The sequence below is a fragment of the Drosophila suzukii genome, chromosome X (assembly GCF_043229965.1).
Source record: "Drosophila suzukii chromosome X, CBGP_Dsuzu_IsoJpt1.0, whole genome shotgun sequence".
NCBI lineage: Eukaryota > Metazoa > Arthropoda > Insecta > Diptera > Drosophilidae > Drosophila > Drosophila suzukii.
The window spans coordinates 17,249,568-17,274,229 of NC_092084.1; the positions used below are offsets into that span (position 1 = coordinate 17,249,568).

At 39.2% G+C, this 24,662-nt stretch overlaps 4 protein-coding genes across 4 annotated transcripts; 2 read left to right on the forward strand and 2 right to left on the reverse strand.

Annotated features, from left to right (window-relative positions):
- Positions 1 to 736: 736 nt before the first annotated feature.
- moon (moonshiner) lies at positions 737 to 2,307 on the reverse strand. The gene has a single exon (XM_017068804.4). The coding sequence runs from the start codon at positions 2,185 to 2,187 to the stop codon at positions 1,645 to 1,647; it is 543 nt and encodes a 180-aa protein (XP_016924293.1). The 5' UTR covers positions 2,188 to 2,307; the 3' UTR covers positions 737 to 1,644.
- A 168-nt stretch (positions 2,308 to 2,475) lies between these two features.
- Positions 2,476 to 4,045, reverse strand: LOC108005499 (microfibril-associated glycoprotein 4). Its single transcript, XM_017068803.4, has 2 exons — positions 3,116 to 4,045; positions 2,476 to 3,057 (listed from the first exon to the last, which is right to left on the reverse strand). Exons 1-2 carry the CDS (start codon positions 4,003 to 4,005, stop codon positions 2,922 to 2,924), a joined length of 1,026 nt encoding a protein of 341 aa, XP_016924292.1. The 5' UTR covers positions 4,006 to 4,045; the 3' UTR covers positions 2,476 to 2,921.
- Positions 4,046 to 5,005: 960 nt separating this feature from the next.
- LOC108005189 (sodium-coupled monocarboxylate transporter 2-like) lies at positions 5,006 to 7,081 on the forward strand. The gene has a single exon (XM_017068373.4). It carries the CDS (start codon positions 5,093 to 5,095, stop codon positions 6,863 to 6,865), a length of 1,773 nt encoding a protein of 590 aa, XP_016923862.3. The 5' UTR covers positions 5,006 to 5,092; the 3' UTR covers positions 6,866 to 7,081.
- Positions 7,082 to 9,265: 2,184 nt separating this feature from the next.
- On the forward strand, positions 9,266 to 11,605 carry LOC108005194 (sodium-coupled monocarboxylate transporter 2-like). The gene has a single exon (XM_017068379.4). The coding sequence runs from the start codon at positions 9,346 to 9,348 to the stop codon at positions 11,116 to 11,118; it is 1,773 nt and encodes a 590-aa protein (XP_016923868.3). The 5' UTR covers positions 9,266 to 9,345; the 3' UTR covers positions 11,119 to 11,605.
- The last annotated feature ends 13,057 nt before the right edge of the window (positions 11,606 to 24,662 follow it).

Consider the following 24,662-nt stretch of genomic DNA (forward strand, 5'->3'; position numbering starts at 1 on the left):
ATCATATATGTACATCTGGATGAATAATTGTAAATTCAAGTTAAGATATGAAACTAAGTTTAAATCTTGCAAAATGTTATGTTTTCTGTTTTTTTTAAATTTTACTTTAACAGTATAAACTTAGTTAATAAATCGTTATAAAGAATGTTGGCCATAAACGATGCTTTAAACTGGACATTTAAATTTTGTATGCTCTTTAGTGTCGAAAGTTTATAAATGTTTCAGCTGGATTTTGGAAGTTGAACTGTTTTAAGATACACTGTGGGGGCTTAAGGGACATTTTGGGGGCACCCTTTCTCAATTGTAACGCTTTTGGTGTCGACGCCCCTGACTAATTTGTCACTTTTGTTGTCGCCTCGACGGGACTTTGGATTTTCTGTTTGTTTTTTGTATTAAGTTGCTATTTTTGGAACTTTTTTGCCTTTTGTATATGGCAGGCAAACCCTTTTCAAGGGCAATTTTGTATTCAAATGATGTTTGGCTCGCTGTCCGACCCCCTTTATCTGTCTCGCTCCCGCCATTTAGCTGCTGTACGTGTTTGGTGTGTACTGCCCCTTTTCCATTTTCTACCATTTTCTGGGGATCCCGTACACCCCATTCCCACCGTAGTTCTCATTCGCACGTAATTAGCTGTTAATTTGGACCACCACTTGGCAATGGGGCGTGGAATTTACATTTTAACTTCTTCATGTTTTAGAGTGGGACAGATCTTTTATAGGTAAATCGGCGAAAAAGCTTTTGTTTTGCCACACAAAAGTTTATTAGCTTTGCTTCAATAACAAACATATTGAAATGTTTGGTTTTAATTGACAAGGTATTCGCTTCAGAATGGTACTAATTCTTAACTCGAAATAGGCTTGTTGAAAACAAAATTATATCTTATAATAGCTGCAAAATTTTGGCTTGACCATTGACTATCGCATTAAAAATCTTAGCAATATTTATTTTCTATAAGTCAGTAAACAGTCTTGTTGATCAGTTTAGAAAAATAGGTGTATATCTTAAAAAAATTGTTCAATAATATTTATTATTAAGGATTCTGTACTCTGTATAGGTTTCTTAATGTTTCTAATCAACTTTTCTCGACCACTTCTATAAGTCAGCTAACCTTCTTGTTGGTCAGCATAGAAAAATAAGTGTCTATCACAAAAAAAAATTTACAAAATTATTCGTTAATAAGGATTTTGTACTCTGTACAAGTTTTTTAATGTTTCTATTAATTTTTTTCAACCGAAAACAACTTTGCTTGTGCTCATAAATTTTAAGATAACGCAGAAACTCAAAACAATAATAAATAGACGAACATATGTTCTCATAGTAATCAGTTATTAAATAAACAATATTTTAAGACCGTTGAAAACTCAAAAGCTGCTCAAAAGATGTTCTCATAGTAATCAGTTATTAAATAAACAATATTTTAAGACCGTTGAAAACTCAAAAGCTGCTCTAAACATATTCAACAATTTGCAAAACCAACCTGTAATATACTTAGGTTGCAAACATTTTTGAACTAGTGGTTTTTTTTAAGTTAAACTGTAAGCTTTATCCCTAGAAAGATAGTTAATTTTAAGTACTAAACCAGTGAGTGTAAATGAAACCCTCATAATGGTGATGTAGTGAACATTACTTTAACAAAGTCATACTTCAGGGTGTCAGGTCCTTGACCACGTCGTCCACGAACTCCTGGAGAAAGGCGGTGGCCTCTTCGTCGGGGGCGCCCATGATCTTGTCGACGATCTCCCAGTTGAAGTGCTTATTCAATAGGCCGCGCTTGATGACAAAGGCGGGCATCATGATCTCAAAGTAGCGCAGCTTCCAATGGGATCGAAGTCGGGGTATGCAGATGCGGTTCCTGACCACCTCGCTGTCCTCCACCTCGTAGACGTTGTACTCCTCGCGCTCCTCCACCGCCGGCGGGATCTCCACCTGGGGGGCCTTTTTCTTGGCCCGAAGGCGAGGCCTCTTGGGCGAGGGCGGACGGGGATTTGAATCAGGCAGGCGGTTGGCCAGCTTCTTAAGCCATGTCTTCTGCAACTCCTTCAGGGACTGGCGCTCCTCGGGGGTCACTCCCTCCACGTCGCCGCGCAGGCCACTCATCACGCTGGCGATCAAATCCAGGGGGAAGCGGCGCGACTCCGGGATCCAATTGCCATCGGTGGGCACGAGCTTCTTCATGCGACCAGCCATTGAATTTTAATTCAATTTCTTAGCACATTTAATTCTAAAGCTAAAGCGGCTAATAGAGATGGGATGTGCAGATCGATTTCGCAATCGATTAATCGACACTATGGTCATCGATTGTTTTCACGAGCTTTGAGCTTTCAGCGTTTCTTTACACTGAAAAAGGAATAATATTAAAGCTATGCATATTAAATAAACTTAATCAAACTAATTTAATTATTATATCTGTAAATTGTCTTTAAATACTTATGCCAACCAAGTGTCAGCGTATTTTGGATACAAAATAAATTCACCTCAAGAATGATATACCATTTATTTACTTAGAGTACATAAAAAATTTAAAAACATATTTTGACAACAATACATATACATTTAATTGGCTTTTGCAAAGAAATCGTTTGAATAGAGCTTTTATATTAACATATTTTTACGTACACTTTGCATAAGGATTCCAAAATAATGTTGGAATAGATTTCCCAGTGACTATTGCCTAAACGTTTGGAAAAAAATTGAAAATGTACCACAAACTAGACGGACGACTTGAAATATCCTGGACAGGGCCAAGTTGGTACAAAACATTTTTCGAGAAATGCAAATTGCAATTTAAATGCTGTAAACAATAAAAGTGTTAAAATAAAGTTGATCTAGTGATGAAGGTTATGAAGACGAATATAAGCTATATTTATGATAAAATAATTATTTCTTCGATTATTTTGTTCTTTATTCTATGTTTATGCTGTTCATAAGGATTTAGGCCTAATCATCATTTCAGCGAAGGTAAGCGAGATCGTATAGTTGGAGTCATGCCAAGAACCCCAACTAATTCCATGTCTCGAGCTATTATGACCACTGTCATAGTACTTTCCAGTGAGTTTACTGTAATTTAAAAATGTTAAAACATTTGGGCTTACTCGATTTTATTAGAGCTGTATACCTGAAATAACAACTTAGGTACCACCAACCACCACGGTTCAAGGCGCAATTTTCAGTAGACAAGTCATTATCCCGATCAAATGTGGAAAACTTTTTGTTAACGTGACCTTCCAAAGAGTCTCCGGCTTCACCAGAGTATTTTCCCACACTCTTCAGCTCATACGATTCCTCTTCGTTGCCAATTCGAAAATCATCATATTGAGCGTAGCTCTTGGATCCATCAACCTTGCCAAGCTTTATGTAGAGCTCGTGGGGTCGTTCGTTTGTCATCCGATGTAATTTCTCCAGCCCTATGAAAAATTCTCCCCGAACATTTCCAAATCCATTTTTATAATCAGTCCAGTTTCTAACGAAGTTCTCGGATCCGTCGAAACGTCTCAGGATTACCGACCAACCAGATGGAGAGGACACACATGGCACTTTAAATGGCTCCATTCCCCGAGGTTTGATTTGGTAAATCCCATTGGGACTGCCACTGGGACATGAGTCGGGGAAATTGGCCTCAGTTTCACGGCACTCCAAAAGCTGATTAGATCTTTCTGATAGTGTTGTCTCAAGCGATTTAATGTGATTCCGCAGGTCCGCGATTTGTTCATCTTTCACTTTCATAGCCTCTTCTTTTATTTTGATTTCAGATTCTCTATTTTTTAACTGACTCTGCAAGTCCTTTATAGTCTCTCTCGTTTCATTGTTGGCATCGGCTGCAGTTTTAAGATGTACGAAATTGTCGAGAACAGGCTTAAAAATTAAAAAACAATAATTGATGCACTCGATTTCAGCATTCTGATTGGTTGGCTCTTGCGGTGCATCTTTGATTGAGTTTGCACAGACAAAATGATGTTCTTCAAGAAGAAAAATCAACAGGAGAATCACAAAACACTCTGATTTCATTGCGAACGAGGGCAGCGTCAGTTCTCGACTAATCTGAAATTACACAAATCTGAGTGGAAAGGAAGTTACTTATAATGCTTATGTTTGCAAATAAGCTGAAATGCTTTCAATATATACAATACAATGAGTAACTTAGTATATACATATAAGCCAAGATAGTGCACTTAAGATTGCAGTGCATCAAAGTCGGGCGATAATATACAATATGTTCTTGCAAATGGAATGATTCCGAAATGAATGAAAAGAAACGCAAGTCGTTATAAAAATGTATTAAAAAATGGATTTAAATGTTATTTATAACACTACTTTATTAAACTACATGTTAAAATTTAAAATCCAAAATGTGGTGCCTTAATTGATGTGCTTATATCTGTAATACTACTTTCGAAATTACCTGCTATGATGAAATTTAAATTAGTGAAAGATTAAAATCAAGAAAAAAGTATACAAGCTTTAGATTTATTAAACCTTTACGGGTATGACAACTGGGTTAATGATATTAGTAAAACAAGATAAGAATCCCCTTTCAAACTCTATCTCCTGCCCATGAAAAGCAATATTAGTTATCTTTCATACTTTTTAAAACTCACTATAAGCCAATAAAATTCTTTGCCTAATCCCCCAAGTGGCCTTAACGATTGGCGTGGCCTTGTCTGGGTCCAATTCCGGTATACGATCTCCAGAAGAGAGTTCACCTCACTTGAACTGCTCCCGAGATGACTGGCGGTTCTCAGCAGGATTGTAATGATATAATGATACCAGTGTAAACAGATTCTATACTTGGATGACAGCGAAAACAACGGATGATTATGAAATCTCGGAGAACTCAGGAGCTCTTATCGGAGCCCCACTGTGGGGCATTGACAAGGGGGTCTTAAGATCCTAATAGATAATACCATCATCTAGATAAGGTCGCACGCCAGAGCGCCGTCGATAGATAATATTAAGAGCAGGCAATTTGGTGCTGCACCCAGAACCTGATATAAAGACGAGGCGGTCGCCGTGATGCGCTTAATCGTGATTCTCCGCTGACGGAGCCGGAAAGTGAATATTATTTTGGTGCCCCAGTGATCGGGATCGTACCGAAATGTCGTCCCTCTTGAACGCCACCGTATTGGCAACCGCTGCCACCGTGGTTCCCGACTCCCAGTTCATCTTCAACACCACGGACTACGTCGTATTCGCCTTGATGCTGGGCATCTCCGCGGCCATTGGAGTTTACTTCGGATTCTTCGCCAAGGGTGCGGACACCACGGAGGAGTACCTGATGGGCGGCAAGCGGATGAAGACGATACCCATTGCCATTTCCCTGGTGGCCAGTCAGCTGTCCGCGATCTCCATCATGACCATTCCGGCGGAGATGTACGCCTACGGAATCAACTGGTTCTTCAATGTGGTTTGCATGCTGGTTGTGGTGCCTCTCCTCAACTATGTGGTGATTCCAGTTTTCTACAACAACAATATTACGAACTGCTACGAGTACCTGGAGATCCGTTTCTGCCGCGAGGTGCGAGTGTTGCAGACCTTCATCTTTATAATGACCATGTTCTTCATGCTGCCCATCTTCATATTCCTGCCTTCGCTGGCCTTTGCCCAAGTGACGGGATTCAATGTGCACGTCATAAACACGGTGGTCTGTAGCATCTGCATTTTCTACACCATGTTCGGAGGCATCAAGGCGGTCGTGTGGACGGACGTCATCCAGGCGGCCATTATGGTGGTCTCAGTGGTCCTGGTTGGCGTGATGGGCGCCAATCGAGTGGGCGGCCTCTCCGAGGTCCTTCGCATTGCCGGCGAGGGAGGACGACTGGACATCAACTACAACTTTGATCTGACCACTAGGTCCACTATCTGGAACGTTTTCACATCGGCTACTATCATGTGGTCGGGTTATGTGGGTCTTAACCAGAGCTGCGTCCAGAGAATTGTATCACTGCCATCTCTGGGTCATGCCAGGAGATCCCTGGTGCTCTTCGGGTTCGGCTTCATCCTCATCATGTTCTTCAACTGCTTCACGGGCATTGTGATCTATTCGCGGTTCCACGACTGCGATCCAATCGGATCGGGTCATGTCTCCAAGGTGGACAAGATGGTTCCCTACTTCGTCCAGGATACCGTGGGCCATTTGTGGGGCATGCCTGGTGTTTTTATCTCCTGCGTCTTCAGTGCTGCCCTAAGTACTCTCTCCGCCAGCATTAATTCCCTGGGAGGAGTGGTTTACTTCGACTATATAAAGCCATATATTCGACACACGGAGCACCGGGCCAATGTGATCATGAAGTTGTTCGTCCTCTTCGCCGGAATCTACTGCATCTTCGGCGGCATGGTGGTGGAGAACTTCAACTCAATTCTGCAGGTGATCTATTCGATTGGAGGCGTCAGCTTTGGATCCACATGTGGGGTTTTCATGCTGGGCATGCTGGTACCCAAAGCCCATGGCAGGTCCGCCATGACCGGAGTCTTGGTCAGCATCGTCTGCATGGCCACCATTGTGATCCTGAGCTGGGGTCGCAACCACTATGATCCCCTGCCCACCAGTACGGCATCCTGTCCAGCTGCAACTCTGAATGGAACGATTTCCAGCACCGAGTCCACCCTGCATCTGAGTTCCACAACTGAAGCCCCTGCGAAAGATGAGGGATTTAGCATCCTGGACCTCTCTTTCAATCTATACACAGTGGTGGGCTTCGCCATCACCTGGCTGGTGGCCATTCCCCTGAGCTACATCCTGAAGCCCAGATCCGGCTACAAGCTGGATCCCAATCTTCTGTCGCCGGTGGTGCAGCCCTTCGTCCACTACAAAGCGGCTCCCACGGAGGAACCCCTCCAGTTGAAGTTGGAGAAGCCCGAAAAGGTCTAAGGATATCTGGAGTACCTCTTAAAAATAAGATGTGGTTCATAGGCAAAGAGATATTATTTTCCTATTCTATAATATCTCTACGCTCATGAAGCATATCTCATTGTTAAGAAGAGGCAGTATAACCTCTCTATCTTTTAACAATCTCATGTTAGATTATAAAGCTGTACACTTTTTTTTTATGTTTTATTAAATATTTACTGTATTGTCGTTTTTAAATGTTCCGTTAATGTTAACTTCATTTAAGTTTATTTTTAAGGGACATTTATCACTAGATTAAATAAAGATTATTGAGAAGATGATTAGAAAGATAAAGTTGCTGTAAGGATTATACCGAATTACAGAAATAAGTTTTCAACTCAGAGAAAAAATCCTTCTTAGCGTTCTTGATTTCAGAATTTTCGATCTCAAAAGTGAGCCAAGATCGATTAATACTCATATTCTCAAAACTGAGATCGAAGTTTTTTCGGTTTACGAACGGGCTTTTGAAAATGTTTGATCTCGACTTCGAGATGAATCGTTCTCGGTTTCAAAATCGAATCGTTCTCCCTCCCAGAATCCATTCTCAAATAAAAATGATAACATTTTTAAAAATTATATATATTTCAGCCTTACGGCTTTTATTTCATTATCATGTAGGGTGGTGCTACAAATTTGGATAACTTATAAATGCTCTTTAGATCCTTTATAAATCCCATTCGGTGGAATAGACTCTTTTATTTCGTCACCCTTTATGTATCTCAGGAACTCGTAAGAAACTCTGTGAACGTAAATATATTTGTGTACATATGTATGAACGGACTTGGATAAATCGACTAGGCTAGTGATTATGTATATTTGTATACTTCATGGGGTCGGAAGCCCTTCCTTCTATGTTACATACTTTCCGACGAATCTAGTATAATTCCTTTAATTTTACGAGTAATGGGTATAAAAATAAATATTTTAATAGTAAAGTGAAAAAAATAAATAATATTCAGAATTCTTAAGGGTCTGGAGGGTTTGAGTTCAGACACAAAAGCAACAGAAAAATCACTAAACACTCAGATTTCATTGCGAACAAGAGCAGCGAAAATTCTAGACTAATCTGAAACTAAACAAACTGAGTTATAATATTATACTTACATGCATAGTGTACCTGTGTTTGTATATAAACTAAAAAGCACACTATCTATACAATAGATAGAAAGTGAACTTAAGATTGCAATGCGTCGAAATCGGGAGACAATATTACAATATTATTTCAAACTAAATCATATTATGTAAAGAATCGTAAAACCATCCAAAAAAGTAATGCAAAAAATGGATAGTCAAGGACGAAAAGTGCAACTACTGGACATGAAGTTAATGGATATCCAGTATCAAGTCCAAACAAGACAAAGTGTGTTGTTCAAATTTATAGTCACTCTATATTCATTGGTCAGCTATCTGGAATGACTGGTATTTTTGAGAAAAACAAATGAATTTTTATATTTCGCTTTTCACTTTATGCCGAAATAAAATTCAGAACCTTAATTGGATCTAACTTAATTTCACAAAGGCAACTATTGGATATGGTCACCTAATTTATATATTATATATGTAAAATCATAAACACATTTTTATACCCTTGCAGAGGGTATAATGATTTCAGTCAGAAGTTTGCAACGCAGTGAAGAAGACGTTTCCGACCCATAAAGTATTTATATTCATGATCAGCATCACTAGAGAAGTCGATCTAGCCATGTCCGTTAATCCGTCTGTCCGTTTATACGCAAACTACTACTTTCGAATTTACCTGCTATGATGAAATTTAAATTCTCAAATTACTATGTATTAATATGATTACATATGATTAAAATAGTGAAAACAAACTCTAAGTATTACAAGAGAGATCTATAAAACCTTTACGGGAACGACAACTGGGTTAATGATCTTTAGTAAAGCGATAGAGAATCCACCTTCAAACGCTATCTCCTGCCCATGAAAAGCAATATTAGTTATCTCTGTTACTTTTGGAAACTCATTATAAGCTAATAAAGTTCTTCGCCTGATCCCCCGATTAGCCGGACTAAGATCTCCAGAAGAGAGTTCACCTCACGTGAACTGCTCCCGGAATGACTGGCAGACCGACAGCGATGACTGGTGGATTCTCAGCAGGATTGTAATGGTGATATCAGTGTAAACAGATTCTATACTTAGATGACAGCAAAAACAATGGATGACATAGCCGTCGGATTGTGTAATCTCGGGCAAGTCAGGAACTGTTGTTGAAGCCCCGCTATGGAGGCATTGACAAGGGGGTCTGTAGATCCTCATAGATAATTGCATCATCTAGATAAGTTCGTAAGCGAGAGAGCCGTCGATAGATAATATTAAGAGCAGAACCAGAACCTGATATAAAGACGAGGCGGTCGCCGTGATGCGCTTAATCGTGATTCTCCGCTGACGGAGCCGGAAAGTGAATATTATTTTGGTGCCCCAGTGATCGGGATCGTACCGAAATGTCGTCCCTCTTGAACGCGACCGTATTGGCAACCGCTGCCACCGTGGTTCCCGACTCCCAGTTCATCTTCAACACCACGGATTACGTCGTATTCGCCTTGATGCTGGGCATCTCCGCGGCCATTGGAGTTTACTTCGGATTCTTCGCCAAGGGTGCGGACACCACGGAGGAGTACCTGATGGGCGGCAAGCGGATGAAGACGATACCCATTGCCATTTCCCTGGTGGCCAGTCAGCTGTCCGCGATCTCCATCATGACCATTCCGGCGGAGATGTACGCCTACGGAATCAACTGGTTCTTCAATGTGGTTTGCATGCTGGTTGTGGTGCCTCTCCTCAACTATGTGGTGATTCCAGTTTTCTACAACAACAATATTACGAACTGCTACGAATACCTGGAGATCCGTTTCTGCCGCGAGGTGCGAGTGCTGCAGACCTTCATCTTTATAATGACCATGTTCTTCATGCTGCCCATCTACATATTCCTGCCTTCGCTGGCCTTTGCCCAAGTGACGGGATTCAATGTGCACGTCATAAACACGGTGGTCTGTAGCATCTGCATTTTCTACACCATGTTCGGAGGCATCAAGGCGGTGGTGTGGACCGACGTCATCCAGGCGGCCATTATGGTGGTCTCAGTAGTTCTGGTTGGTGTGATGGGCGCCAATCGAGTGGGAGGCCTCTCCGAGGTCCTTCGCATTGCCGGCGAGGGAGGACGTCTGGACATCAACTACAACTTTGATCTGACCACAAGGTCCACTATCTGGAACATTTTCACATCGGCCACGATCTTATGGGCTGGCCATGTGGGTCTCAATCAGAGCTGTGTCCAGAGAATTGTATCACTGCCATCCCTGGGTCATGCCAGGAGATCCCTGGTGATCTTCGGGTTCGGCTTCATTCTCATCATGTTCTTCAACTGCTTTACGGGCATTGTGATCTACTCGCGGTTCCACGACTGCGATCCCATCGAATCGGGCCATGTCTCCAAGGTGGACAAGATGGTTCCCTACTTCGTCCAGGACACCGTGGGCCATTTGTGGGGCATGCCTGGTGTTTTTATCTCCTGCGTCTTCAGTGCTGCCCTAAGTACTCTCTCCGCCAGCATTAATTCCCTGGGAGGAGTGGTTTACTTCGACTATATAAAGCCATATATTCGACACACGGAGCACCGGGCCAATGTGATCATGAAGTTGTTCGTCCTCTTCGCCGGAATCTACTGCATCTTCGGCGGCATGGTGGTGGAGAGCTTTAACTCCATTCTGCAGGTGGTCTATTCGATTGGAGGCGTCAGCTTTGGATCCACCTGTGGGGTCTTCTTGCTGGGCATGCTAATACCAAAATGCCATGGCAAGGCCGCCTTGACTGGAATAATTTCCAGCATTGTCTGCATGGCCACCATTGTGATCCTGAGCTGGGGTCGGAACCACTATGATCCCCTGCCCACCAGTACGGCATCCTGTCCAGCTGCATCTCTGAATGAAACCATTACCAGCACGGCATCTACGTTGCTCCTGAGTTCCACAACGGAAGCCCCTGCGAAAGATGAGAGATTTAGCATCCTGGATCTATCTTTCAATCTGTACATAGTGTTGGGATTTTCCATCACCTGGCTGGTGGGCATTACCCTGAGCTTCATCCTAAAGCCCAGAGCCGGCTACAAGCTGGATCCCAATCTTCTGTCGCCGGTGGTGCAGCCCTTCGTCCACTACAAAGCTACTCCCACGGAGGAACCCCTCCAGTTGAAGTTGGAGAAGCCCGAAAAGGTCTAAGGATATCTGAAGTACCTCGCATAGGATGGGATTATAATATCTTTATACTTATATCTCATTGTCTAGAACATTCAGGATTACCTCACTAACTTTAATCAATCTCAAGTTAGATTATGAAGCCTAAAACATTTTGAAAGGTTTTTTTTTGTCGTGTTCTTAAATGTTGAATTAATGCTAACTTCATTTAAGTTTTCTTATAAGGGAACCACACAAGTCACTAGGATTTTAAAATGACTTTGAATTTGTATTTTAGGTGTCTTAAAGTATGCAGTAAAAGGATAAGCGTCTTACGGAGCTTGAAGTATAGTTTTGCATACTTTTAGGTACCTAAAAATTATACTTCAAGTGAATTCAAAACCGTATTGATTTGTGTGGCACCCCCAACTATTCAGTAGATCGGTCTTACAATATTTCTAAGGACTTTGTGTTTAGAAAAAACAAATAAATACGATAAGTAGTTCTCCGATAAAACGAGATAGCTAAGCAATGCCTTTAAGTGTTACCATTTGTGTGGAAATTTAACGAGAGGGGTGTCATGTGAGACGTCACAAGGAATAAGGAAGAGCAAACATTGGGGCACCACCCCCTGGAGTGCAACCCCCGGAACCCCGGGAACCCCGGGAACCCACTGACAAGCAAATTACTTGACCGGGGCCACACCAACCACAAGTCAAGGTACGGCTGGCAACCGTTAACTTTGCAGCTAATTATAAATGAAATCCGATATCAAAAGGCACACGGAGACACGCCTTTGTGCACCACTCGTACACACGGTGGGTGTGCCCCCAAATACACCCCAAAACCCCCTCAAAACACACACTCACACAAACAAGCGTCGAACACACAGACAATGCCAATTCATTTGGAGTTTGGAAAGTCCTGGTCTTGGAGTCCTGGAGTCCTACAGGCCGCCAGTCTGTGGTTCTCGGCAAACAAACAAATAATGAAAACAGCACAAAGGGGCGGGTAAACGGGGGCGAAGAAGGGGGCTTTTGGGGGCGGTGGTAGGCGATTGTGGGCGTGGGCCGAGAACAAAGTGGAAAATTCATAAAATGTCATTGTCGCTTTATTAAAACGCGCCAAAACCTTCACGATTCCCCACTTGCAGCGCCATCCATCCCTTCTAACACACAAATGTACACTGGAAGAAAGGAAAGGGATTTTAAATTAAAGTCTATAATTATTTTATAGACAACCCGCATCTGTCAAACTCAGACCCTAAAGAACTTGACTTACAAACTGGATTTGTTTTAAAAATGCAAGATAACTTGCCAATTAAAAAAAAATGTAGGTACTATTATGTCTAGACTTCTAGTTTTAAACAAAAACCCATCGGTTAGTCAAAAATTTAGCGAGTGTCAAAGACCCTAACTTATTTAGATTTTTATTTACTCTAGTTGTAAAGAATTTTTATTTGTTCTAGTACTACAAGAAAAATTGCTATGTTTTTAAGGTAGCTCAACAAATTTTTAAAAATATTCGAAAGCAAAAATTGATTGAAATGTTATACTTTTCATTTATCAAAAAATCCATTGTTAATTTGGTATATTTATTAGAATATTGTTTAAGGATAGTTTAGTTTGAAATTTAAAGCGTAAACTAGCAGCTTTCTGCAAAATATTTCTTCCAGTGTACACACACATAGATGTCAGTGGCGGTACAACGCGGGGTGTTTCCGAGGGGGGCTAGGGGCTGGGGGTTGGTGTTTAGGGGCTGGGGGCTGAGTGGGTGGGTGCTTTGGCAAATTGGGCGGACGGCGACGTTGTCTGCTTTTCCATCGACAGCTGTTGGCGTCATTTACAAAAGCTTTTTGGCCGTTTTATGGGATTTTGCAACAGTTTCATTTTCATTTTGCGCAGGGCGCACACACATCCATGGGCAGCAAGGGAAGGGGGGGTGCCTAAAGGGGGAGGAGGTCACAGTGTGAGAAGGTTGGGGGTTTCAGGGGGTCGCATAATGCCGCCATTAGAAGTTGCCGCCAAGCACTTGCTAACGCCAAAAGATGATGATGAGCAGCAGCAGCAGCAAAAGCAATAGCAACAAGGACCATATGTGTGAGCAGTGGCAGTCCTCAGAGGGGGATTGGTTATCCCTAACCCAAAAACCACATAGTACCTATAAAAAAGATCATTGGCAACCATTACAATAACTTACCGATTATATTAGTAATTTATTTTATTATTTAACAAGGGTTAATAATATTTTCGTAATATTCGTAAAAAGTCTTTTAATCATACTATAAAAAAAAGAAATACCTATGTTTAAAACGGAATACCTAGTAAGATTCCATAAAGTAAAGGACTTTTAAAAAACATTTTTTTTTTTTAATTTCTAAAATACAGTTCTTAAAGAATTGCTCCGCCTCATTGACATATCTAGATATTTTTTGGACGGGACCTCTTAAGCTTTATATGATGTAACGCCCCCTAGTAATATCCCGCGAACGCCTCTTTGCACATATATGTATGTAGGTTATATCTGTATCTGTGTGATGTTGCGACAACGATAATAGCTCCAACGTTTGTTGATTCGTTTGCCGTCTATGTACGTCTGCCTGCCCGTCCTACGATTTTCCCCTGCCCCGATAACCATTTTCCCTTGCCCATTTTCCGGGCGTCGTCATCGTCAGCGTCATATTTGAACTTTTAATATTGACGCCATTTAACACGTTCTGGTGGAAATTTTATAAATGACTCTGTCTGTCGCTGGCTCCCTACTTTCTGCCCCCTTAACCCCTCGAGAACCCCCATGTGAGCCCCCTGGAAAACCCCCCTTGTAAGCCGCATGAAACCGACAACCTTCGATCCCCATCGACGCGACAAGGAACAATGATGATAATGATAGTGCCGATGATGGTGATAGCGCTGATTATGCGGCTGATTTAGGCTGTGAGTAGTGTGCGAATGCTTTTCGCTCTTTTCTCGCCCTGCTGCAGTTCATTCGATAAATTACCCGATTGTTGTGGCCATGCCATAGATAATTGAATCAACGTATTGGTTTCAAAACTTTTAGCTGGGTGTGAAATCCAAGTCAGTGCGATGAGTTCATTTTACCCAAATGGCACTGTCATTTCAAATAAATCATTTTAATTGTGCCCAATCGTGATTATAATACGAATATATGAGTGGATTGTACAATTTAAAGTTTAAAATGTGGAATAATAAATTGTGCAATTATTGTTTATATTATATTATTATCTTTTTCATTGTACCTTGCTGATGCATGGTTTTTAGATAAGCATATTTGGGTAAAAGTATTATTGATGGATTAAAAAAAAAAAAAATTGTTTTTAAATGTTTTGTTGATCTACCCTTTAAACCGATCCCTTGTAGTTCCGAATCCCCCCGTCGATTTCGAGTGGTGTCCCCATTCAAGCTGTCAAAAGTCACTTGCGGCTTTTAGTTTGGATTGTCTGCGAATTAGCTGGAGAGCAAATCACTTAAAGCGACCGCGCAGCTCAATCACAGCAGCTCCAGGACTTTTGGGGAACGGATGACGTCAGGACATCGGGACACTGGGACATCAAGACATCAGGACATCAGGACACGACAGTGGAGTCACTATCGAATGTCAGGAGTGTGTGGCATCTTATAAATCGATATGAGTGTCTGTTGCACAGACAGCGACTGAGACTGAAGTTCGATCGTTACTCCCGCCGACAAGAGTGCCTGTCCTGGCATGCACCCGAAAAAATTAGACAGCACACCCATTAATTGACGAAAAATATAAAATCACTTGGATTTATATGATGCAACACAATAATATGAGTTTTAAGTGAAATAATGTACCTGTTACTACCAATACCAATCAATTCAAGAAGACGGGTTGTGGTTCTCTTTATTTTATTATTACCAATCTTATAAATATATTTAAAATGTTTAGGGTTTGTCAAATTACTAAACAAATTTTAGCAAGCAAAACTTTCTTTCATAACTTTCTTTCTTTAATAGGATATCCAAAATCTAAGTCACTCTAAGGATTTAAAATCAAAACCTATTTCGAAACCTTTGGTAAAAATGTAAGCAGTAAAATATCTCTGAAGTAAAAGAGTAATTTTTATAGAATATTTATTTTTTTATTTGGTTCTTAAAAGGTAAACTAATTTAATTTTAAAATTATTTGTAAATATTTGGTAAAATTCGGAAGTAATGAAGTAGTTTATGTGAAATAAATGATATATTTATTTAGGGCTCCAAAAGGGTAAACTAATTTAATGTCTTAGTATCATAAACTATTTATAAACTTATGGTAACATTGTAAGCAATAAATTTCCAAAATATCTTTGAAGTCGAGGAGTAATTTTTATGAAACATGTAATATTTTTTTCCTGTGCATCGTCAGGGGTGCAAATGGGCGCAGGGGCTGTGGCATCGCGTCATCTTGTCAAATATTTCGCGCTAAATTAACACGACAGCGCGCCCAAATGGAGTAAGAAGATGTCAGGCGGGCCGAAAGGACAGAGTCCTGGCACAGAGGCGCAAGTTGCAAGTGCCGAGTCCTCGAAGGACGAAAAAAAGAGTACAGCTCAAGTGGTGCAGGGGCGTTGCAAAGGGGGGCGGCCGACTCCTTTGCACATACTCGTACATAACTCAAATAGCGACGCAGTTGTCTGCCCCCGTGTGTGTGTGTGTGTGTGTGTGTAAGTGCATAATTTGTTGGCTTTGTGCAACACCCCCGAACACCCCCTTCCGGCATCACCCTGGAAGCACCCCCCTTAAATACCCCACCCCTTTGCCCCATAAAAGGCAGACGAAGCCGTGCAGGCATCAAGACAGGCCAAAAGTCGTTTGGTCGGCCGGGAGATGGAGCAAGTAGTTGGGAGCCGAAGTTTTGATCACCCTCACAGACTAATTTCTCCTTTAGAATTTGGTTAGATTTTTATCAAACTTGGTGGAATCTTTAGTAACCCTAATATACACCACTTTTCCAGGTTTCATATCATTATCATTAAAAACAACTTAGTTTCGATTTATGGTTATCTTGCGCTATTTGCCATGAATCCTAAAAGCCCTTGAGAAATAATATCCAAAACCACATTATATTACTAAGAAAGCGTTAAAAATTGTACAAATATGACCTTATTGTTAATTTTTCAAATTATAAAACTACTAAGAAGCTTTATTAGATTCTTATTAAACTTGGTTGAATCTTTAATAACCCTAATATACACAACTTTTCCAAGTTTCATATCATTATCTTTAAAAACACCTTAGTTTCGACTATTTGAAGTTTCAGTTTCATATCACTATGTTTAAAAACATCTAAGTTATGATCATCTTGAGCTATGTGTCTTGATACCCAAAAGCCCTTAAGAAAGTGTTATAAATTTTAGCAATATGACCCCATTGTTAATTTTCTAAAATTGTAAAACTACTAAAAAGCATTTAGTTTTAAAAACTTAATTAATATAACAAAAAAGGTATGAATTTGTATTGTGCAAAGCTCCCAATTTTTAATGGTTCCATAATCTCAAGACCCCCAGAAAGGGTATCAAAAAGTAGAAAAGGACGAGGACAGGGAAGATGCTCGCAACAGCTGCCGCTTGCAAAAGTTAACACTAACTAAGGACAGACGGGAAGACAGACAGGGAGGCAGAAAGAGAGGGCGCTTGATAGACAGAAAGGGACGGCAGGAGAGTGAGAAACAAAGACAGAGAAAGCGACACAGACACGGCATATTATTAAAAATGATAGCAGCAATTTAGGCGCCGGCGTAATTAAAATTAGTCAACCTAATGATGCATCATCATCATTATCAGACAGCGGTGGCAACGAGCAAAGCCTGCTACTCTTTCCCCAAAAACTAAAATGGTAATAAATCGGAAACCGAAGTTCTTAAGAAATCGTCGGAAAGTTAAATACATTAAGGCGGAAAAAACTAGAATGTTGGGGTGGAAAAATCCTGTCTTATAAAATAAAGAAAACTTAACCAAAAATTGGGTTATTGGTTAATAAAAATGATCTAAAAAAATTGGAATTAAGTGGAAACCATAGTATTATTGTCTATCGGTATTACAAAATTTTTAAACTTCATTATTTTTCATTAGAATATTAAAAATATGGTGTAAAATGAGAATATATTAATAATACTTGTTTGTTTAAAGTGATTCTCAATTTTTTTTAAATACATATGTAGTAAGGCACTATAGGAAAATGGACTATTTTCAGAAACGTACACTTTTTTATTTGCTTGTAGAAAGCTCTTGTTTTTTATAAAATATTTGATAAGCAAATGTAAAAATATTTTTTTTAACTAACTCATAAAATGTCTATTAGCCTTAGACTCTAGGTACTTAATAGATCAAATTATATTTAAGAACATGTATAATTCCTTACTCCCAACTCTTATTTAGTTCAACGCATTGCACATAAAGTTAAAAGGGTTTTGGATAGGTTTCTGCGGTCGTAACCCTCTACTCCATAAGCCAGTTGTAAGTACACAATTTTCTTGCATTTATCCTCCGTTCGATGACGTCATTATGGGGCGCATATGGCTCGAAAATTGAGTGGCGAGTGGGTGGGGTGGGGGTATGGAAGTACAGGCACCCAAGGACGCATTAAAAGCCAATAACAACATCCGTGATGAGCATGAAATTAATTTACAGAAAGCACTTGATGGGCTTATTGACAGACGCGGGCATCGCACATTTATAGCTGGCCATGTTTGCTCTAAAACTGTTCTGCCAGACTGTGAAAAAGGGTGGGGAGGGGGGCTGGGGGATGTATATAGGGATATAGGGATATAGGGGGATGCAACAATAAACAGACGCACACTTATTAATTAAAAGCATACATTAAGGCCACACTCACCCACACAGACGCACACATGGAATAGGGCTTTATGTGCGGCCAGATCATAAACTCCATAAAATCCTTATACTACCACCATCCACGATGGTCTCCCTTGTGCACTGCAAGAAAATGATAGAGAAAATGATAAATGGAAAAAAATATATGTGATATAAACAAGCCTAAAATAATCTAAATAAATAAAATGATTTATTATATGTAAGACAATATCAATTTGAAGTCTTTTAAGAACATTTTTCCAAGAAAAATTAGATATTAAATATATCTATAAATTAATATATCTATAAAATATCTGTAAAAGTCGTATCCTCTTAATTTTTGGGCAAACATCTACAAGTATACAAGATATAATATTATATTTGCTACATATATATTATAAGGAAGGAATTCTTAATGCAAAATCATATTTAATTATGATATAAATACCTAAAATCATTTTATGGGAAGCTTATATCCTTGCAAATGATTTTTCTATTTTATGTACCATTTCTCCGAATGAAATGAGCTTCCTCCCGTTTCTCTCAGTGCCTGCTTACAGCAACATTTGGTAAGCACATTGAATCGCCTTCTTGGCCTTTTTGGGGATCGGAATTGGCTTTGGTTTTGGCTTTCGCTTTGGTTTTCAGCTTGGAGCTCATAAAAATTGGCTTAGACCGCATCAGAGTTGGCTTGTGTGTGTGTGTTCATGTGCTAGCATGATTGTTTATATGGGCCACTATTAAGCGAGTTGAAAAGTTGACATTATTTTTCGTTTATATTTAATCATAATTCCAATTAAAATTGCCTTTACGACACAGCCAACAATGACGAAGTGATGGCTGGGGGAATGCATCGTAAAACTGCGAGTGTGATGACTAAGGAAATCTCATCGGGGGTTCGAGGAATCATCTGGGATAGTGAAAGCAAGGGGTTAGGGTATGGCCATTATATGCAGCTGTGCGGGTTAACGAGAGCGAAAAGTCGAGGGGAAATTGGAGAACTAATAGTTCATTACAAAGTAGAGGGAAACACTTCTGCGATATGTCACCGATACCTTTTAATGGTTTCAGAAAGCAAGCTTAAAACTAAACATTAACTTGACTTTTAGAATTAATGAAACCAAGAAAAGAAGCTAGCCTCGGTTAAATATACTTTATATACCCTTGCTGCCTTAACCATATCAAGCACTTATAATAATACGAATATTGGAACGTTTGTATATAAATATTTCTATAGTTCCCATGACAGCTATATGATGTTGCCAGTCCAAATCCTTATTTTCTGCCCTAAATTCTCAGTGTTTTAACTGCCATAATGCAAGTAAAGATCAGATTGAGGAATGTCATAACTCGTAGTTTAATTTTAAATTCATTGACATTCAAGCTAGGAAATTTTTTATTTTGCCCTTTTTTTGTAAAAATAACCCCCTTAGAGAAAATGAGAAAATGGGTCAAAAAATAAATGTTCCTCATAATGATAGGAATCGATAGCATTTTTAGCAAGCTGCTCAAAACAGTCGTTCTTTTAGATGTGCGCCTTGATTTGGCTAAACTACGATTGAAAAACCACTAAAAAATTACTATTTTTGACCAAAATCTGAATCGCAAAAATAACCGATCTACCCCCTTAAAAAATGAGAAAATGGGTCAAAAAATAAATGTTCCTCATAATGATAGGAATCGATAGCATTTTTAGCAAGCTGCTCAAAACAGTCTTTCTTTTAGATGTGCTCCTTGATTTGGCTAAACTACGACTGAAAAACCACTAAAAAATGACTATTTTGGACCAAAATCTGAATCGCAAAAATAACCGATGTACCACCGTAGAAAAAATGAGAAAATGGGTCAAAAAATAAATGTTCCTCAAAATGATAGGAATCGACAGCATTTTTAGCAAGCTGCTCAAAACAGTCTTTCTTTTAGATGTGCGCCTTGATTTGGCTAAACAACGACTGAAAACCCACTAAAAAATTACTATTTTTGACCAAAATCTGAATCCCAAAAATAACCGATGTACCCCCTTAGAAAAAATGAGAAAATGGGTCAAAAAATAAATGTTCCTCAAAATGATAGGAATCGACAGCATTTTTAGCAAGCTGCTCAAAACAGTCTTTCTTTTAGATGTGCGCCTTGATTTGGCTAAACAACGACTGAAAAACCACTAAAAAATTACTATTTTTGACCAAAATCTGAATCGCAAAAATAACCGATGTACCCCCTTAGAAAAAATGAGAAAATGGGTCCAAAAATAAATGTTCCTCGAAGTGATAGGAATCGATAGCATTTTTAGCAAGCTGCTCAAAACAGTCTTTCTTTTAGATGTGCGCCTTGATTTGGCTAAACTACGACTGAAAAACCACTAAAAAATGACTATTTTTGACCAAAATCTGAATCGCAAAAATAACCGATGTACCACCGTAGAAAAAATGAGAAAATGGGTTAAAAAATAAATGTTCCTCGAAGTGATAGGAATCGATAGCATTTTTAGCAAGCTGCTCAAAACAGTCTTCCTTTTAGATGTGCGCCTTGATTTGGCTGAACTACGACTGAAAAACCACTAAAAAATGACTATTTTTGACCAAAATCTGAATCCCAAAAATAACCTGTACCCCCGTAGAAAAAATGAGAAAATGGGTCAAAAAATAAATGTTCCTCGAAGTGATAGGAATCGATAGCATTTTTAGCAAGCTGCTCAAAACAGTCTTCCTTTTAGATGTGCGCCTTGATTTGGCTGAACTACGACTGAAAAACCACTAAAAAATGACTATTTTTGACCAAAATCTGAATCCCAAAAGTAACCTGTACCCCCGTAGAAAAAATGAGAAAATGGGTCAAAAAATAAATGTTCCTCGAAGTGATAGGAATCGATAGCATTTTTAGCAAGCTGCTCAAAACAGTCTTCCTTTTAGATGTGCGCCTTGATTTGGCTGAACTACGACTGAAAAACCACTAAAAAATGACTATTTTTGACCAAAATCTGAATCCCAAAAATAACCGATGTACCCCCTTAGAAAAAATGAGAAAATGGGTCCAAAAATAAATGTTCCTCGAAGTGATAGGAATCGATAGCATTTTTAGCAAGCTGCTCAAAACAGTCTTCCTTTTAGATGTGCGCCTTGATTTGGCTGAACTACGATTGAAAAACCATTAAAAAATGACTATTTTTGACCAAAATCTGAATCCCAAAAATAACCTGTACCCCCGTAGAAAAAATGAGAAAATGGGTCAAAAAATAAATGTTCCTCAAAATGATAGGAATCGACAGCATTTTTAGCAAGCTGCTCAAAACAGTCTTTCTTTTAGATGTGCGCCTTGATTTGGCTAAACTACGACTGAAAAACCACTAAAAAATGACTATTTTTGACCAAAATCTGAATCGCAAAAATAACCGATGTACCACCGTAGAAAAAAATGAGAAAATGGGTCAAAAAATAAATGTTCCTCAAAATGATAGGAATCGACAGCATTTTTAGCAAGCTGCTCAAAACAGTCTTTCTTTTAGATGTGCGCCTTGATTTGGCTAAACTACGACTGAAAAACCACTAAAAAATGACTATTTTTGACCAAAATCTGAATCGCAAAAATAACCGATGTACCACCGTAGAAAAAAATGAGAAAATGGGTCCAAAAATAAATGTTCCTCGAAGTGATAGGAATCGATAGCATTTTTAGCAAGCTGCTCAAAACAGTCTTTCTTTTAGATGTGCGCCTTGATTTGGCTAAACTACGACTGAAAAACCACTAAAAAATTACTATTTTTGACCAAAATCTGAATCGCAAAAATAACCGATGTACCCCCGTAGAAAAAATGAGAAAATGGGTCAAAAAATAAATGTTCCTCAAAATGATAGGAATCGACAGCATTTTTAGCAAGCTGCTCAAAACAGTCTTTCTTTTAGATGTGCGCCTTGATTTGGCTAAACTACGACTGAAAAACCACTAAAAAATGACTATTTTTGACCAAAATCTGAATCGCAAAAATAACCGATGTACCACCTTAGAAAAAATGAGAAAATGGGTCAAAAAATAAATGTTCCTCGAAGTGATAGGAATCGATAGCATTTTTAGCAAGCTGCTCAAAACAGTCTTCCTTTTAGATGTGCGCCTTGATTTGGCTGAACTACGACTGAAAAACCACTAAAAAATGACTATTTTTGACCAAAATCTGAATCGCAAAAATAACCGATGTACCCCCTTAGAAAAATTGAGAAAATGGGTCCAAAAATAAATGTTCCTCGAAGTGATAGGAATCGATAGCATTTTTAGCAAGCTGCTCAAAACAGTCTTTCTTTTAGATGTGCGCCTTGATTTGGCTAAACTACGACTGAAAAACCACTAAAAAATGACTATTTTTGACCAAAATCTGAATCGCAAAAATAACCGATGTACCCCCTTAGAAAAATTGAGAAAATGGGTCCAAAAATAAATGTTCCTCGAAGTGATAGGAATCGATAGCATTTTTAGCAAGCTGCTCAAAACAGTCTTTCTTTTAGATGTGCGCCTTGATTTGGCTAAACTACGACTGAAAAACCACTAAAAAATGACTATTTTTGACCAAAATCTGAATCCCAATAATAACCGATGTACCCCCTTAGAAAAATTGAGAAAATGGGTCCAAAAATAAATGTTCCTCAAAATGATAGGAATCGACAGCATTTTTAGCAAGCTGCTCAAAACAGTCTTTCTTTTAGATGTGCGCCTTGATTTGGCTAAACAACGACTGAAAACCCACTAAAAAATTACTATTTTTGACCAAAATCTGAATCGCAAAAATAACCGATGTTAAACTACCTAACCGACTAAACTACGATTGAAAAGACTCCAGCTTGACTTATAAATTCTTAATTTGATAATACATAGTTCAGTACAAAATAGAGGGATATGCGATATGTCATCGATACCTTTTAATGGTTTTGGAAAGTGCATTTAAAACCAAAAATAAACCTGCCTTTAGAAAAAATATAAAATATTATTACAAAACACTTTCTCTAATCCGACTTTTAAGTTTTAAATTCAGTAAAATATTATGAAATATTAAAAAAATTAAAATAAAGTTGACAACTCTATTTCCTCATCGACATCGGTTAACCATTTGCTTCAAAAAGTAGCCAACTGAAATTGCCAAAACGATTTTGACTAAAAGCTTAAAGCTTAATGGCTTAGCATTGGTAAGTTTTGCAGAAGCCTATTTGATAATTATTTATGTGCGAGGCGCAACTCATTTCATTAGACAAATGCAGGGTTCTGATTAATCTTCGATAACGATAACCTGACCAGTTGTGCACTCAAAGAGATATTGGCAAAAGTCGCAGACAATTGCTGCATTAATGCAAATGGGAAATAATTATCTGATTGAGATTCTGCAGCAAGGAAAGAGACAGGTGAACGGAAAGGGGAAAGAGACGGCTGCAGAGGAGGAGTCAATACACGGGATCAAAGGAGAATGGAAATCGACAGCTTCAATGGCTGTTTTCATTTTATTTGCCAGCTTTATTTATTTTCTAATGATTTATTTATCTCTTACCCTTTGTGGCCGTATCTGTGTGTCCGTAGCTGTAGCTCTATCTGTACCATTGCCAGTGGCTGTATTATACACGTATTATATCTGTATCTGTATCTGTATCCGTAGATTTGACTTGCACACATGGCACGTACCGTACCGGACAACATGAAACGAAATACAAATAAATATTTTCGCAACAGCTGCAGTTGAAAATATCCATGAGCCGCCGCACAGTCGTGCATCTACCATACGTATATGCCATAAAAAGCGCCTCCAATGCATCCCATATCCAACCACCCCCCAATGCCGACGAGCCCGAGCCGGGACCTCTGGAAAAACCCCCTAATCCCCTGCTAATAGTGCCGGCTCTACGCCCCTGCGGTCATTGCATTTGCGGGCAGTTCAATTAAATTTTCCTAGTTCAATGCATGCGGGTGGCCCACTAACGGGAAAGGTCGTCGACGGGGTGGAAAGGCATTTCTATCACTTCATATTTCTTTCTATTAGGTGGCATCCGAACTCGCCCCACCTACCCGGGGCTGGGCTCAATTAATTTATTTGTTTATTGCATTTCATGCGCCATATTTAAATCATGGAATCTGGAATCTCGGAGTGAGTTCCGATATGGGCGCACACACTCGTATCGTTTATCATTATATGGCCTATTAATTACCAAATACCGTTTGCCAGTCTGCACCCCCACTCATCCAAGGCTTACTGTGTTACCCCTGCAGTGGGTATATTGTGTATTGCATTCTAGATAAAGCAGGTGTCAGGTGGATATGCTTGCGATCGGTTTGCTATATTGCGTATTTGAGAAATTCCAACAGCACAGATTACATCTTAAGGTTATAGCAATGCATTTTTTAAAGTTATAATTTAAGATGTGTATTCATTATAAATAGCGATTTTATAAACTTTTGGCCCGATTTCTCAATTTTGTGTTAAGGTTCTAGTTATCTGTCGGATAAAGTTAACACGAAGTTAGATTGTTAGAAAAATATATTTGTTTTCTCAATGTGATGTTAATTTAAGGAAGGAAAAATCTTTACGTAGTCTGTTATCACACGATATCACACGGGTAATTCGGATTTATAAACCCAAATAAGGACCAATTAGTTTCAAAGTATAATATTAAGAGACTGGTTTTCCAAAACAGCAAAAGTTAACCTGACATTGAGAAATCGGCTAAATATCCGGTAAAAATATTTTAAAACGTTTTTTATATATTTAAGTAGTAATTAGTTTGAGACC